We start from the raw sequence: 17,750 nt of genomic DNA on the forward strand, positions 1-17,750 counted from the left end.
AGAAAGGGTTAGACTAGAATTTGCTAGTTAGAACTAATAAGAAGTTATAATGCATATAATTAAAATCAATATAAGAATAGGAATACTTGAATAAGCTATTGCCAGTATTAGATAAAATTCTACTTTGTAGAAAATATCTAATGATTTTAACTGATATTGTATGTAAAGATGTCTTAATACTTTATAATGTATATACTATAGCTTAGCTATTACTATAAAGAGATCCTATTAAAGTTTCACTTGTACATTTTGAAACTAACATGCCACTATGTCTACATTTTAAAAGAGGATTATATCTAACAGGCAACTAAAAAAAAATCCATGGTGAAAAGTAGAGGAACTCCTGAGTACTGTTTTATTGTAGGAGAAATGAATGAAGTAATAAAAATACATCTTTTCAAGAGCTAAGTCACCTATTTTTATTATTTCTGCTATATATTTTGACCCTACATATAATTAATCACTTTACAAATAAATTAGTATAGCCTTGATATTAAAAAATCCTAATAGGCACAACAGACTTCATGTCATCCATTAGAAACTGTCAATTTAATAGTTAACTTCTAATGTAAACTGTGTTTAGAAAATAAAACAGATTTTTAGATTATAAGAAGCACCATTATTTACATAAAGTATTTTATAAAAATATTTAGAATTGGCTATTAAGTTTTTCTTTTTAAAAACAATGATAAAATATATGAACAATGCAATTATAAAACCTGCAACTTGGGAGAAAAACAAATAGTACTAAGTTATCTGAAGGAATAAAATCCCATCTTTCCAACACGAGTGCCACACAGTTTACTACTTAGTACCTCTCTAATAACCCAGAGACATCTTCATTATCCCTAGTTCTCTCAATCTTGATTAAATTTTTTCCTGTGTAGGGTACACAAGAAGCAGAAAATTTAAAAAATGTCTGGTGAACTATTAGAAATAGGCACAACTGTTAGGATTAAATAACAGTTGACTGATGAATATATATTAACAGAACAAAACAAAACAAAGAAAAACAGGGAAGTGGCTAAGAATCACATTGTTACCCAGTACATTAACAGAGGTTCATAATATTAGCCCTCTGTTACTAAGAAAAAGTTAAAAAGGAAAAATGTATAAAATAGACTTCAAAGAATCTGTTAAAATTGTCAAACTAGGTTCAGCACTTGAGGGAGTTAATCTTCAATCTAAAATAATGAGTAACGTCTATTTAATGTTTCTGAAAAAAAAAATTAAAAGTTCTTAGCACATCTCTATAGTACACTAAATTATCTGTCCCAAGTCTTCATTCCACTGTAGTGGTAGCATTCACCCATGGCTTCCCAGTAGACAGAAGATATTTCTCTGCCCCTAGAATTTGGTTTTATGGCCTTATTACTTGCTTATCAATGAGATATCAGCTGATCATAATAAAAGTCTCTGAAATAGTATATGAAAAGATACTTTAAAAAACCAGATGAAATTTTACTGTAAAATATTAGGGTTAATTTCTTATCAAACAGAGTAGAATTTATCCATTCAAGTGAACATTGTTCTCTTTCAAGTGACACTCAGGTAAGGAAGGCTGGTTTATAGACATGATTCAAAATCAGCACTGCCTGAAACAAACAACCTGAAAATGACTTATCTGAAATTAGCTCTTGCTTTTGTCACACATATCAGTTTTTTGGGTATCAATATCATTTATACCTATTATTTACTATCCTTTAGAAACACTGAAGACCATGACAGAAGTCTGGGTGGAAGAAGAGCAAAGACCTTAAAAAAATGTCAAAAGAGAATAGCATTAGATATGCAAGGAAGTAACATGTTTTGAAAAGGAAAGAACAGTTAATATATCAACTATAGCAGTGGTCCCCAACCTTTTTTGGGCCACGGACAGGTTTAATGTCAGAAAATATTTTCACGGACTGGCCTTTAGGGTGGGACGGAAAAATGTATCACGTGACCGAGACAAGCGTCAAGAGAGAGCCTTAGACAGATGTAACAGAGGGAATCTGGTCTTTTTTTTTTTTTTACAGAGACAGAGCGAGAGTCAGAGAGAGGAATAGATAGGGACAGACAGACAGGAATGGAGAGATGAGAAGCACCAATCATCAGTTTTTCGTTGGGGCACTTTAGTTGTTCATTGATTGCTTTCTCATATGTGCCTTGGCCATGGGTTTTTAGCAGACTGAGTAACCCCTTGCTTGAGCTAGCGACCTTGGATCCAAGCTGGTGAGCTTTGCTCAAACTAGATGAGCCACGCTCAAGCTGGTGCCTCAGGGTCTCGAACCTGGGTCCTCCACATCCCAGTCTGACACTCTATCCACTGCGCCACCACCTGGTCAGGCGAATCTGGTCCTTTTTTAAAAATAAAACATCGTTCAGACTTAAATATAAATAAAACGAAAATAATGTAAGTTATTTATTCTTTCTCTGCGGACCGGTACCAAATGGCCCACAAACTGGTACTGGTCCGCGGCCCGGGGGTTGGGGACCACTGAACTATAATAAGGATGAACACAGATAGAAGATATATCAACTATCGGGCTGAGTAGCTATCTCTGAACATTTTTGATAGTTACACTATAAAATATTATACTTATTAAAAATTCCAATGTTATTATAAACATGTAAATTTAAAAGTTTAAGTCCCTCATTATATATCCAACCCAATCTTCCTATACACAATCACTGTTTATTATTTGGTCAGTATGCCTCCATACTTTTTCTCATTTGCAAAAAATATGGAATGCTTCATAAATTTTCTAACATCATTCTACAGTTTTTGTTCATTTTCTCTGTATTTTTTAATGTTGAAGTATAGTTTTTTTATATAGCTCAAATAAAACTATCACTATTCTTACATGAATTTCCTTTTATGTTCCAGTTCCTCTGTGAAGTGCTTCAGTTAAATTTCACAAAGGCCCACAATGTAGGTAATAACATCATTTTACAGTTGAGAAAACTGAGACTAACAGGTCAGGTACTTAGCCTAAGATCACATAACTAGTAAGAAAGATCATGTACAAATTATTGCAATGAGAGGTCTGTTGGACTCAAAAATTAGTACCAAATTTTAAATACTCCAGAATGTACCATCAGCAGTTCACTTTGAAATTACACATTCTCATTCTTAGAAGTTCATGAGCTTCCAGATTCTATTATATTTTATGTGAAAGAAACTGGAAGAAACAGGCACTTCATGAATAGTTTCCAAATGCCCCAGAATCATGCTGCCTTGTCCAGTTACGCGGATGCATCTGGATGTCCTGCCGCCGCCAGCCTCAACAGAAATTCATCAGAATCTTTGTATAAAACATGAAGTTATCAAAGTTATAGTTAACTTAGAAGAATTTAATTCCATAAACTAGATTAAAAGCTTTATTTATTTATTTTAGAGAGAGAGATGGAAAGACAGGAATATTAATCTGTTCCTGTATGTGCCCTGATTGGGGATCAAACCAGCAACCTCTGTGCTTTGGGACAATGTTCTAACCAACTAAGCTATCTGGCCAGGGCCCATGAACTGAAATTTTGACAGACTTTAGACCTACTTTTAAAGTGTATCTTTATCAAAATTTTCAATACCAGTAACTGTTCAAAGAAGTACTGACAAGGCCAAATACAGAAGTTCTGTTTCCTCCTACAATAGATAACTACTTCATTCCAACAAAGAGGTACAAACCATCTAGGTACCATTGGTCAGAGTTATAATCCACAACAGTATAATGACCTTGTCTATGTTCACCAACTTACCCTTATGATGCTCAAGGGGTACCCACCCACATGCCCACCCTCCTCTGGGCCTCAACTATAGATGAGTTATATATACATATGCTTCTACCACAGCACCTGTAACATGTCTCTGCATGCAACTGTTTTATCTATTTTTACCATTTCCCTAAATTTAGTTCCTTAAGCGCGATGTGTCATTGTGTACCCAAGCCCCGAAAGTGCCTGCACTAGGGCAGGTGCTGAATAAGTTTTCTAAATTAATGAGACTTCTGAGTATTTTGGTATTCTACAATTTTAAAAGTTAATGTAGCAAACTAAAATTTTAAGTCACCAAGTAAAATTTTTATTTTTATGTAAAAAAGGAAAGAAAATAAACAAACCTGGTGCAGCTAGGTGACTCACATTAGCAAATGAGAAAGATACTTGTGACTCATCAGCTACCAATAAATCACTTAACCACATAATGACTAATCCAAAGAAAAAAACCCCACAAATATATAAAATAACAGTCTAAAAGTATCTTTTTAAAAGAATCCAAACATTTCTATGCTTGGAAGAAGGCGTTACATAAGCACAAATAACAAAATATAATTTTTAACTTTAACAAATGCTATTCAAACTAACTGTAGCCCTTATAGTAGTCACTATAACGTCAGCTTTAAACTTCAGAAACTTGCATTTATATTCACTGTAGACTTTAATAACAGTCAATACAAAAAAGCCACCAGGGCTGCCTTAAAAAAGAAATGTCTTTACTAGACTCAATTATGACTAATACAGAGTATTCTGTTCATTACTTTATAATGGCACTAAATTAAAAAAAATTATTAAAAAGAAAAAAATAGGACAACTTAATATCAATCATCTTCAAATACCAGTTACTAAATATTAGAAAACTAATGTCAACATAAGATGGGAATCCAGAAACACAGGCCTGGAAATATCCCATATTCCTGCCTCCTGACAAATTTCATTTAAAGATCTCATATCATTTCGGATACACAATAAGGATCTGTTCTTAAAAGATATCCAGGGAGTGAAATTTGCCAGCCTTTCTATGTAACTCATTTGGTTGCTTCATTTTTATATGCATTCAACCATGAGAACATTGATCTTTCCAAAAAATTGATTAAAATAATGTAAAGAGTCCTATGGCACTTACATTCAATTGGTAAGTCAGCTTTTCAGATTAGTGCATTGATGAACTGGCTACTCCCACGAAAGGTAATTTTGGGAAAAACAACTGACCCCACATTAGGCTCTAAATGTTGCTCTTAAAAACAATACTCAAAAGCTAGAGCAGTACAATCTAGCTAGTAAGGCAAAAATAAGAGTTTCAGATTTAATATCTAAAGTAAATGTTAAGATAGTTACCTACTTAAGATATTAAAAATGACCTCATATTTTGCCTTTTAAATGATTAGAAAACCCCAGCTGGAACTATCTGATTTGATATTTTTAATAGTGGAGTCCTTGCTTTATTCCACCTGGTATATGGCCAGAGGGAATAGAGTTAAATGCAGGGCCTCATGGAATTAACATATAAATACGATTAGTTCTCCCACTTTGTTGTGTAGGAAGTTCACGTTTTAAATGTCCAATCTCTTCGGGTAGCACTATTCAAATGAAAACACCTTGAGAATAAACAAACAGTTCTCAGGCACTGCCCTAGTTAAAGATAAACATTTCATATGTAAAAACTGACCTAAGACAGAATGAAAATTAAATGAAGATAGAAATAGCCTTTATTCTCATGAACATATTTCTACCTATGCTATTTTCCAAAACAAAGATTCTAACAGAATGGTTTGTTGTCTCACTAACTAATGCGGCTAGCTTCTCAAAGTAAATGTTACTAAATATTCATTTGAATTAACTTATGTTTCACTGGGCCTCAAATTTCTTAAGATAAAAACGCCTAAAAGTAAGGATTTTTGATTTAGATAAATAATAGAATCCACCAAAATTTATATGTTGTTGTTCATGTGCTGTTTTTAATCATAATACAAGTGATAATATATTATGTAGAATTCAAAGAATTTCCCAAATTTTTCTTTTCTAATTCAAATTATACTTAGGAAATAAGAAATAAAAAAAAATAGCTCCTGAAGAATTCATAGGAACAGTGAAAACAGGCAGCATAAACCTCCATTTTCATAATAAAGTACAATATAGTCTATTGCAGCAGTTCTCAACCTGTGGGTCGCGACCCCAGCGGGGGTCGCGACCCACAGGTTGAGAACCGCTGGTCTATTGGATCAACTAAGAAAATAAAATCAATTGTGCCACAAATACACAATAGACTCTTTAACCTCAGCGTTAAGATTACTGGGTCAGGAGTCTACAGGGCAGGCAGTGTGAGGCATTCCCAGGGCAGAAGAAACAGAGACATGAAATAGTGAATAAGGATGCAGTGACAGTAGTTCTAGGAATGGAACCGGGGTTGCATGAAATCAAAAGGGGACAGAAAAACTAGGAAGAACAGGGAAATTGATAAAAAGATTAGAAGTCTTGATGAAGTCCAATAGATTAGGAGGCATAAGAGAGGAAGAAAGGTGGAAATTATGGTTGGAGAGAATGACCACAGGAGTTTAAAATGAAGTTCTGAGGGGCAAAATCCAAGCTGTGGCCATAAGAGTGAGTTGTTAAAGTAATGGTGAAGATTGTGGAGAAAAATGAAGGAATTTTAAGTCCAAGGTGTTGCATATAGACACTTGAAAACTTTTAGAATGGGAGGAGCAGAATATCATCAGCCAGAAAAAAAAAAAAAAAAAGGTTTTTGGCAAAAAGACCTATTTTGTTTGGGCTTTCCCAAACACTCAAAAGCAGTGGTGCTCAACCTTTCTAATGCTGTGACCCCGCAATACAGTCCCTCATGTTGCGGTGACCCCAAACCAAAAAATAATTTTGGTGGCTACTTCATAACTGTAAATTTGCTACAGTTATGATTCGGAATGTAAATACCTGATATGCATTATGTATTTTCCGATGGCTTTAGGCGATCCCGCCGGGGTTGCGACCCACAGGTTGAGAACCGCTGCTCAAAAGGCTGGCATTTACACAATATACATTACTCAACATATATAAGCTTAGGAGATACTACCTGCTGCCTAGCCAAAAGACTTTCCCTTTCTTTATTGCTAATGGACCCGACCCTGTTCAGCATCACTGTACTTGGTCAAGTGTTCTAAGGGTAGGTACATTCATCATAGCTCTAGAGCAGGGGTCTCAAACTCAACTCAGCATGTGGGCCGCAGAGCAAGATCACAGCTATTCGGCAGCCGCACTAGGTCTACAAAAGGCAACTGTTACGCAACACTTTTCAGTGTCACAAAACGACCAGAAACTGTAGTTCGTGGATTAATCTGCGGGCTGCACAAAATTGTTCGGCGGGCCGCATTTGAGACCCCTGCTCTAGAGTGTGTCTTCTGCTTAGTTCCAGCCCACCCTGGGAATTTACTCCAGATTGATGGTGTCATTTTAGTTTCTTAAACTAAAAACTTTTTAATTTTATTTTATTTATTCATTTTAGAGAGGAGAGAGACAGAGAGAGAGAAGGGGGGAGGAGCTGGAAGCATCAACTCCCATATGTGCCTTGACCAGGCAAGCCCAGGGTTTCGAACCGGCGACCTCAGCATTTCCAGGTCGACGCTTTATCCACTGCGCCACCACAGGTCAGGCAAACTAAAAACTTTGAAGTCAATTTTCATGTTCATTTCCTTACCCCCACACAGAAGCAGTCAGCAAACTGTTAAGACTGTTACATTTTTACCCACTCACTGGACAGTTTTAAGTGTATAGTCAGTTTTGCTATAACATTCATTTTGAAAATGTGAATTAATTCCAACACAATTGGTACACTAGGGCTCAATCTGAGCATATTGAGAATTTCCTGTTTATCTATGCCAGATTTCATCAGTAAGAAATACTAGGCCAATGTAGACAACCACTGTATACACTACTCTGGTGAACTAAGCCATGTAGGAATACATGAAACATACACGCCTTAAACATCTACCTATATTATAAGCCAAACCCATCCACATGGTGGTCCAACTTTCCCTCAGATTTCAGACTTCCTCTACAATGTCACAATAATTTACGAGCTGCAATTCTCTGACACCCACTTCCATAAGGACACAGCATGTCTTTTTAAAGTGAAATTTCTACATAAACCTTGAATTCTTTATTGCATAATTTTGCATAGCAGTAATTTTTGGAATGCATCTGTTACATTACAGCAGAACTGACTGAATATCAGTACCACTCTACAACAAATTAATCTAAAAGGACACTCATACCTGAATGTCCCAAGATCTCTTTCCTTGTTGACAATAGAGCGATTCTAGGAGATTTTACTTTGTAAGAGTGTATAATAAAAAGCCTCATGTATTAAACAACAGCATCAGTTGTCCAGCCAAATTCTTTCATTTCCTTCCTGTACCCAGAATCTTAGTAAAGGATAAATTCTTATATTAAAATCTGAGTCTGTGGTCTTATTTTCCACATTAGTTGAATATACTACCCAGCTGCTTTGCTGAGTGACTGTTTTTTCACATCCAGAGTGTAAGAATGTGTAAGATGAACTGTGGCAGTGCTAACGATGATAAAAGAAAAAAAGACAAAAGAGTAAGCAAAAACGAATCTAATTAAATTTGCTTAGTGAGTTTTTATGTTTCATGTTTGTAATTATAGCTATCAAATATTCTTACATTGAAATTATTAAAAAAAGTAACTTGACAAACATAAAACTCTAGTTTCTAACTATCTTTACTGTCACTGTTTTTACAGCATACTTTTTAAAATTAAATTTTTTAAAATTAAATTTACTGGGGTGTCATTGGTTACTGTAAGTTTCAGGCGAGCATCTTACAATATGACACCTATATACTCTATTGCAAGGGTCCCCAAACTTTTTACACAGGGGACCAGTTCGCTGTCCCTCAGACCGTTGGGAGGGCCAGACTATAAAAAAAACTATAACAAATCCCTATGCACACTACACATATCTTAAAGTAAAAAAACAAAATGGGAACAAATACAATATTTAAAATAAAGAACAAGTAAATTTAAATCAACAAACTGACCAGTATTTCAATGGGAACTATGGGCCTGCTTTTGGCTAATGAGATGGTCAATGTGCTCCTCTCACTGACCACCAATGAAAGAGATGCCCCTTCCGGAAGTGCGGCGGGGCCGGATAAATAGCCTCAGGGGGCCACGTGTGGCCGGTGGGCCATAGTTTGGGGACCCCTGCTCTACTGTGTGCCTGCTACCCGAAATCTAGTCTCCTTGTCACCATATGACTCCCTTTACCCTCTCTGTCCTCCCTCCAACTCCCTTTTTTTGGTTATCACCACTCTGTTGTCTGTATCCATGAGTTTTTAGTTTGTTCATTCTTGCTTTTTTTAAAATATAGTTTATATATGAATGAAATCATGTGGTTCTTGTCCTTTTCCATTTGAATTATTTCATGTAGCATACCACTCTCAAGATCCATCGTTAGTGCAAATTGCAGTATTTCATATTTTTTTAATGACTAAGTATATATATATATATATATTTTTTTTTTCTCTCCCTCCTGAATAGGTATTTAATAGTCTTATTTCAGTTGGAAGCAGTAGTTCTAGAATAAGTTACAGGGACAGACAAAATAAACCCCACACAACTTAAAGTGCTTCAGGCTGCAAACGTAAACATGAGGGGCAGGCCACCTAGCTATCTCCCCTCACCTCAGAGACAGGAGGGTCATTGTCCGGGTCCCTTACCATCACCACCCTCTAATCTCAGCCCTGGGTGGGTGGCTGGGTGGGAGGGAATGTCAGAGGCAGGAAAGACAATAGGAATGAGAAAACACTTTGTAAACTTAGAAGGTACAAGGCGGGGAACAAGGGAGCTCTTGGAACCCTTGCCCAGACCAAGGGGTGGGGCCAGCCCCCCCAGGAAGTCGGGGAAATACTGTTGGCTTAGTGCTGCAGCCATACCCGCCCATTTCACAGCTTCTTCCCTCAGCAGCAGACACAGACAGGCGACCCTGTGGGGCCTCCTCACCCACAACAGGAGGAATCCCTAGGGAGGCACAGCCTGGAACAAGGACCCCCTCCAGAGGCGTTCGGTTTATGGGAGTATAAGAGGCTGGTACAGCACTACTTGACAGGTTCCACCACCAGGTCTTTGCACTCGCGCTTGGCAATCTTGTCCAGAGAGAGCACAGCCTTTTCCAGGGGAAGGTAGAGGGGACGGCCAACAGGGGAGGCCACAGGGGGTGTGATGGCTCTGCGCTCCATCACACTGCCCGACCTCATGAGGTGGCTGCGGGAGGGTTGCTGGTGGGAGAAGGACTGAGAGCGGCCCAGGCTAGCCTGGTGCCTCTCCACCAAGTCCCGGACAGCTGGGCTGCTAGGACTGCTCTTTCGAGAGAGGGGCCGGGCCTCAGGAGGAGGGTGGGACACACTGGCAGTGAACTGGAGCTTCAGTTTCATGTGCTGGCTCAGCTCAAAGAGCCCTGTCCTTAGAGCCTGGAAGGCCACACTGAAGGTGAGCGCACTGCCCTTCCGGGAAAAGCCAAGGTTATTGAGGGGCGTGTGGCAGACAATGGAGTCTAGGGCGGCCTGCATGGCTCGGCGCTCCTCCTCACACAGCTGCTTGCCAGCCTGCGCGTGTTCTGGAGTCCACACAAGCCTCACAGCAAGGAAGTCTTGGAGATTGTTGAGCAGCGTGTAGGTGACAGTGAAACGCTCATAGGTCCGAACTGGGGACTCACAAGAAGCAGTCATCACAAAACACGGACGGTCCAAGCGGATGCTGGGCAGGCGGTAGTGGGTGTAGATGCTCTGGGTAAAGGGCAGCTTCGGGGTAGACCACTGAACCACAGCAACCAGGGGGACTTCTAGGCCCTCCTTGGCCCCTGAAAGTGGCTGTTCACCACCTCTTAGTTGAAATAGGAAGTTGTGTTCCTCCAGCGCACTGAGCAGGCAGGGGAAGCAGCCAGAGGTACCAGGGAGCCGACAGAAGGAGCCCATGGAAACCTCCCCAGATTGGTGACAGACATTGTCCACCAGCAGAACAGAGCCATCAGGCATGACAGGTAGATAACTGGCATTGAAGTTTGGGAGAATGCGGATATCCCAGATGGAAATTTCCTCCTGGGAAGAGCTGTTCAGCACCTTGAGAACAGTCAAGTGTTTTCCAGCCACAGTGAACTGGCGGCATTTCAGAACTGGAGGGGGTAGCAGAGTCAGCAGGGTGCTCACTTGGGCCTTGAAAGCACTCTGCTCGCCCCAGAAGGTCTCCCCAGGAAATCGGGTCTGCAACAAGCACAGGTAGCCTTGATCTCTGACCTCTGGTGCCTCAACCTCCCGCTTCCACACAGTCACTACAATCTTGGCCTTAGGTGTCCCTGGGGGCAGTCTATCCAGTGAAACAGTAAGTGGGAAGATGACCTCATCTGTGGACACAATTGGTTCCTCCACAGGCAGCGTGGTCGCTCCTCCCGAGGTAGGGCCCGGGCCGTGGGTGAGAAGGGGACTGCAGCCTCGAAACAACCCCCCACCGCCAGGATCACCGCCCCCTGGGGGTTCGGGATCCTGGTCGCTGGAGCCACCACCCCCGGTCGCCCCGCCTCCGGCGCTGACCGAGGCCAGAGCTGCCAGGGCGGTTGCCAGTTCTGCCCAGGCCCCTCGGGAGCCCAAGCCCGGGCCACCCCCAGCGCCCGACCCCGCGCTGCCCCGGCAGCGCAGAACCAGCAGAAAGCGGACAGTCTCCCCTAGGTAGAGGTGGTTGCGCCGGGGCAGTGCCCGGTACCGGCCCGGGTCCCTCGCCAGCTCTGCGCGCGGCGGCAGCGGCACTGCCGGGAAGTACATCGAGTAGTCGCACTGGGACTCCATGGGGCTGCGAGAACTGCGCGGGCCGGGGGCGAGCCGCTGGCGTAGGTGCGGGGAGTCCCGACACCCGGCGCGGACTGCGCGCGGCTGGACCGGCCCAGGAGACCCGCCAGGGCCGGGAACCGGGGCAACGAACCCGGAACCGGGACCCCGCGGGGCCGGAACCGGTGCGGGGCCCGACTAAGTATATTTTTTAATGACATTGTATATACATATGTGGCACATCTTCTTTATCCAGTCATCTACCAATGGATACTAAGATTGCTTACATGTCTTCGCTATTGTGAATAATGTTGCAACGAACATGGGGTATACCTTTACAAATAAATGTTTTCAAAAAATTTGGGTCAAATACCCAGAAGATTGATTGCTAGGTCATATGGTAGCTCTATTATGAAGTTTTTGAGAACCTCCATACTGCTTCCCAAAGCGGCTACACAAATTTACATCCCACCAGCAGTGTGAGGCGGTTCTACTTTCTCAGTATCTCTCAAATACTATTTCTTGCCATATTGTTAAATAGCCATTCTAACAGTGTAAGGTAGGATCTCAATGTGGCTTTGGTTTGCATTTCCCTTATAAGTAGTGATGTTGAACATCTTTTCATATATCTCTTGACTATCTGTATGTCTTCCTTGGAAAAGTGTCTACTGAATAGGTCCTATGGCCATTTTTTAAGCCAGATTGTTTGGTGTGTTTTTTTTGTTGTTACTGTTGAATTGTATGAGTTCCTTATATATTTTGGATATTAAACCCTTATCAGAGGTATTGTTTGCAAATATCTTCTTCCATTCAACTGGCTGCCTTTTAATTTGTTGATTTCTTTTGCTGTGAAGCTTTTCAATTGGACAGAGATTCATTCTTTTATTTTGGCTTTTACTTCCCTTGCCTTTGGGGTTGAGTTCACTGAGATCCCCTGAGGCCAAATGTCCTAAGTTTACTGCCTATGTTTTCTTTTATATGTTTTATTGTTTCAAGTCTTATATTCAAATATTTAACTCATTTTGAGGTAATTTTTGTGTACGGTGTAAGAGAGCAGTCTAGTTTCTTTGGCATGTGGCTTTCCAGTTTTCCCAACACCATTTATTGAAGGGGCTTTCTTTTCTTCATTGTATGTTTTTGGCTTGTCTACAAAAATTTAGTTGCTCATATATGTGTGGGTTTATTTCTGGGCTCTCAACTCTGTTCCACTGGTCTGTATATTGATTTTCTGCCAATACCATACTGTTTGGATTGTCACTTTGGAGTAAGATTTGATTTAGGTAGAGGATACCTTGGCTTTGTCTTTTTTTCCTCAGGATTGCTTTGGTTATATGGGGGTCTTCTGTGGTATACAAATTTGATGATTTTTCTGATTCTACTTCTGTGAAAAATGCCATTGGTATTTTAGAGGGGCTGCTTTAGGTAATATAGCCATTTTAACTATGTTGAATCTTCCAATCCATGAACATGGAATATCTTTTCATTTCTTTGTGTCGTCTTCAGTTTCTTTTAACAATGTCTTACAATTTTTAGTGTATAAGTCCTTTACTTCCTTTTGTAAGTTTATTGCTAGGTATTTTATCCTTTTTGTTGCAATTGCAAATAAAATTGTTTTCTTTGTCTAATTGCTCTGGCTAGGACTTCCTATAGCATGCTTTTTAACAATGATGTGGTTCCTTACAAAGGCAACTAACTCTTTAGAGTAGAAGGGACAAGTTCATAAAAATTACTGATGATTAAAAAAATTTTAAGTTCTCCACTGGAACTGATTTTAACATCAATTTATGACTCAAATATATTTTTTATTACTCTATAATGAGTTATACTTTTTAAATCAAAATTTTAAATCACCAGTTTTGGTTCTCAGTATCTCTGGGCAGCAGTCATTACCACCCTCAAGAAACAAAGCAGCTATCTACTTGAGGATATATACTAGAATAAGCTGCACACTCTAGAAGAGATATTTTTAAGGCAGAAAGCAATGGGGCTTCTCGTTCCCAGACATCAACATATTTCGATGACATTAAAGTTGTATTCTAAGAGCTACGTTGTGGATGTGTAGGGCCAGCAGTAGCCGCCGTCATGGTCATGGACATGCAGGTTTCCATAATTCGGACAGACAGTAAAGAAACAGTGGAGCCAAGAATGGTGGGCCATCCTTTACTCAAGTCTTGCACCAGCAGACGAGCAAACACACAGGGATAATACTTCCCTCTTCATTCATTCAGAGCTCATAAAGCCCTGAAACATTATCCGATCCTACAACCAGGAGAATCTTCTCCGGTTTCTCCTAGAATCAAAGGATCCCAAAACCTCGGTAGGGCTCCCAAAGCCCCTCACCTCTGATTCCCCATCTATACTCCTACATTCTCTCTGTTCTTACTCTGCAAACATGGCTTCTCTCCCCTCTCATCCTCCTCCTTCTACACTTTCTGGTGCTAAAACCTCTCCTCCAGCAAACATTAGCAAGACAGTGGCCCTTCCCAAGCAGGAAGGTAATTTGCAATTTCATAGATCACATACCTGGTGCAGCCCAGAGCCATTTTTTAACCCTAAAAGTGAGCAAACTCAAAAAATACAAATTTTACAAACTCATTTGCCCAACAGGAGGGCTTGAACTAATATCATTACACTACCCCAGAGAGGCAAGATGACATAGAGACTATAGAAGTGTGAGCCCTAGAGTCAGAGACCTTAGTCAAAACAGTATTTTGAATCTCAGTTTCCTCAACTGTAAAAATGAACAAGCAATTTTTTTTTAACCTTTCTTTTTTTAATCCATTGGGTGTCAAAGTTGAAAGGCATAACACAGTATATAACATGTTTTACTTCTACCAGGAAAGAATCATTTGCAAAAATACATTTTAAAAATTTATACACTTACTCAGTTAGAAAACTTGTTGCTTAATATGCAAATCAGAATTTGAGTGAGGGAGGGAGGAAAGGAAGCTCAGCAAACACAACAAAACAAAGCTGCTTTGCTATGTTGAGGCTGCCAAGCTTTTTGTTACTCTACTTGAAAGTAAATGTGACTTGTCTGTAGAGAGTGCTGCTTCAGCAGTTTCAAATGAATTTCAAGCCTGCGCTCCATATTTTCTCCTTTGTAAGTTTAATGTATTCAGCAATGCTGAGCTGACAATTTAAATAACTACATTTTTAAACAAACGGAGCATTGATGTTAATATATGAAAATGGTCCAAACTGCTGGGAGTCTCGGTTCTCACTATTGTTTATTCTGACAACAGGATATAATTGCTTACTTACTTGGCAGCAAATTTAACCATCTGCTTGCTTGCATGGTCTCCCACTGCCACAAGAGCCTGGACATTAAACTGCTGCTGACGTAGGACTAAGAAACACTGCTTCCCTGAATAAGACAGAACACAAATGTATTAAGGACATGCTACCTCAGGTTTTATAAAGAAGGAAAATGCCTCTCAACTTTAAAATTGGGCCAAAGTTTACTAGGTATATTCATCAGGCACATACACAGCAAGTGTATATCCAGCTTTCACAGTCAAAATACTCATACTCAAATGGCAAGCTTTAAAAAAACCCAAGTTCCTACTACGAGTAACAAAAATGCTTTTAACATGTTTGTTATGACAACACAGGTAAATCACCAATTTAAACAAATATATCAAAAAAATTCTGTCATTGCATTGATTTATTAAACAAATTCCAAGTAACTTCAAATCACTTTCAACATTCATTTAATAGCTAGTATATTCTACAAGCAAAGGTTCTGTGCTTGTGGGAGTTTCAATGATGCAACCACAGAAGTACTAATAAGGAGCTTAGTAACAAGAACACAGCATTCTATGGGGATGGTCCATTTTATTTTCCATCAAAGCACATTTTAAAGAGCCTAATTTAGAATGACAGGCTAGTTTCTTTCATGTTTTACATCCTTCATTTTTCCATTATTGTCTTCCTAATCCTTCATCCTTTAAATAGTTTCATTTTTTGTTTTATACTCCAAATAACTTACTTTGTCTACAAAGCATCATTCTCTTTATGCCCTATAACAGGTTTTATTTTTACATATTTTCAGCCTCTTGATTTCCCCCTCCTTTGACAAGGAACCATCATTCCTTATTCTTAACTTTTTTTTTTTTTATCTATTCATTTTAGAGAGGAGAGACAGAGAGAGAGAAGGGGGGGAGGAGCTGGAAGCATCAACTCCCATATGTGCCTTGACCAGGCAAGCCCAGGGTTTTGAACTGGCGACCTCAGCATTTCCAGGTCGACGCTTTATCCACTGCGCCACCACAGGTCAGGCCTATTCTTAACTTTTGAAAACTATTATTTGTAAAAGATTCTAGTCACTATGTGTCCTTATGACATCCCTTTCCTCCAAACCATATCCTTTTTGAGTCTCCAGTCAACTTTTGGAAAAGTACTTCCTCAAAAAACAAAATAAACCTTTTCAAGATCACTCTTCCCATCAGCTTGTCTTGTAAAACATCAAAATATAATTTTGTTTTTTTTTCTTTTTTTTAAATTAATTTTAATTTGGGTGACATTAATCAATTAGGGTACACAGGTTCAGAGAAATCATCTCCAGGTTATTTTGACATTTGATTAAGTTGCATACCCATCACCCAAAATCATACAGTGTTCCGTCACCTTCTATCTGGTTTTCTTTGTGCCCCTCCTTTCCCCCCACACCCTCCCTTTTCCTCATCAACCCTGGTAACCACCACAATCTTGTCCATGTCCCTGAGTCTCATTTTTATGTCCCACCTATGTATGAAATCATATAGTTCTTAGTTTTTTCTGATTTACTTATTTCACTCAATATAATGTTATCAAGGTCCGTCCATGTAATTTTGGTTTTTAAACTGAGAATGAGCCTTGCAAAAAATTTAAAAAAGCAAAAATACAAGCAGATGTATAGTTTTTACTTTAAACATAGCATTTTGAAATGAAAATCAAACAGCAATCATGAGCTTAAAAAAAAAAAAGGTTGCAAACAAAGTGCCAGCACAAACATAATCTATGGACTTCTGAGTCATATACGACTAACATATTTTTACCACTATATAGACACTCATTTTCTCTTGCCTTTGGAATATGATCCAGTCAAAAAGTATAATTTTTAAAGAGTTCCATGTACATTGAATGGATAAAGATTGATAAAGTTAGAAATCTACAGATAGATCAAAATGATATTACTCCAGGAACTACTAAAACCACACCCAAACAGTAGCCCACTCAGACAGAATGTTAACATGAACTGGAAGGCAGCAAGTATGATTTAGTATTTTAGCTGCTCTAACAGTACAGACAGGCAGCACACACTCAGCCGCACTACAAAACGATCCTGCAATGAACTCTGTTACAAAAAGATCTTGAGAGGAAATGGAGAGCTCTACAGGGCACACTGTGAGCACAGAAAAATGACTCTGAGTCAGCACTTGGGGTGGGAGAGAAAGGTACCACTTAGTGTAAGGGTTTAGTCAAAAGTAAAGGCTCTGAAATCAAAAGTCCCAGGATCCTATTCAGTTGACTACTTCTAATGAAAGGGCCTGTGGGAAAATGATTAAAACATGTTATGCCTCAGTTCTTCATCTGCAAAATGAAAAGATAATGTATGTAACTCATGGAATTTTCTTATATAATTTTCAAAATTACATGATATATTTAGAGTTGTGACAATATTAACTATAAATTTAACTACTTTATTATTAATAGCAGCACTACCATTTGTTTCTTATTTAAGGATTATTATTACTATTTCACAGCAGAATTGCTACATGCAAAAACTATGCTGAGTGCTTGGAACACAAAATAAATATTTGTTAGACACTCATGATACCCTACTATGTGAAAATGTGATAAAACCATACATAGAGTAAAATTTGATTATATTTATGTAAAAACTGTATTAAAATTGATTGTGTAGGGGAAAAACACACCAAAATGTGGCTATTAATGGACAGTGAAATTCAAGAAATTATTCTGTCCTTCATATTCTTCTGTATTTTCTGAACTTTCTCTAGTAAGTGTGTACTATTTTTAATTTTTGTTTAAAAATTAAATTTAATGGGTTGATGTACTACTTTTCTAATCAAAATATATATATATTTTAAGATAATGATATAATCAGAGAAGCAGGTATAGAAGAAAGGTAAGGCGTGAGCTGTCTATAAGAGACTCACTTTA

The 17,750-nt window shown here is 38.9% G+C and overlaps 1 protein-coding gene and 1 pseudogene across 1 annotated transcript in view; both read right to left on the minus strand.

Annotated features, from left to right (window-relative positions):
• Window positions 1–17,750, minus strand: part of DARS1 (aspartyl-tRNA synthetase 1) — a 62,847-nt gene that overhangs the window by 27,004 nt on the left and 18,093 nt on the right. The window contains exon 4 of the mRNA XM_066345805.1: window positions 14,847–14,949. Coding sequence (XP_066201902.1) covers window positions 14,847–14,949 — 103 coding nt within the window. The remainder of the gene's footprint in view (window positions 1–14,846; window positions 14,950–17,750) is intronic.
• Window positions 9,291–11,771, minus strand: LOC136378770 (trafficking protein particle complex subunit 14 pseudogene; annotated as a pseudogene).

Source organism: Saccopteryx leptura, chromosome 7, assembly GCF_036850995.1.
Source record: "Saccopteryx leptura isolate mSacLep1 chromosome 7, mSacLep1_pri_phased_curated, whole genome shotgun sequence".
Lineage (NCBI taxonomy): Eukaryota > Metazoa > Chordata > Mammalia > Chiroptera > Emballonuridae > Saccopteryx > Saccopteryx leptura.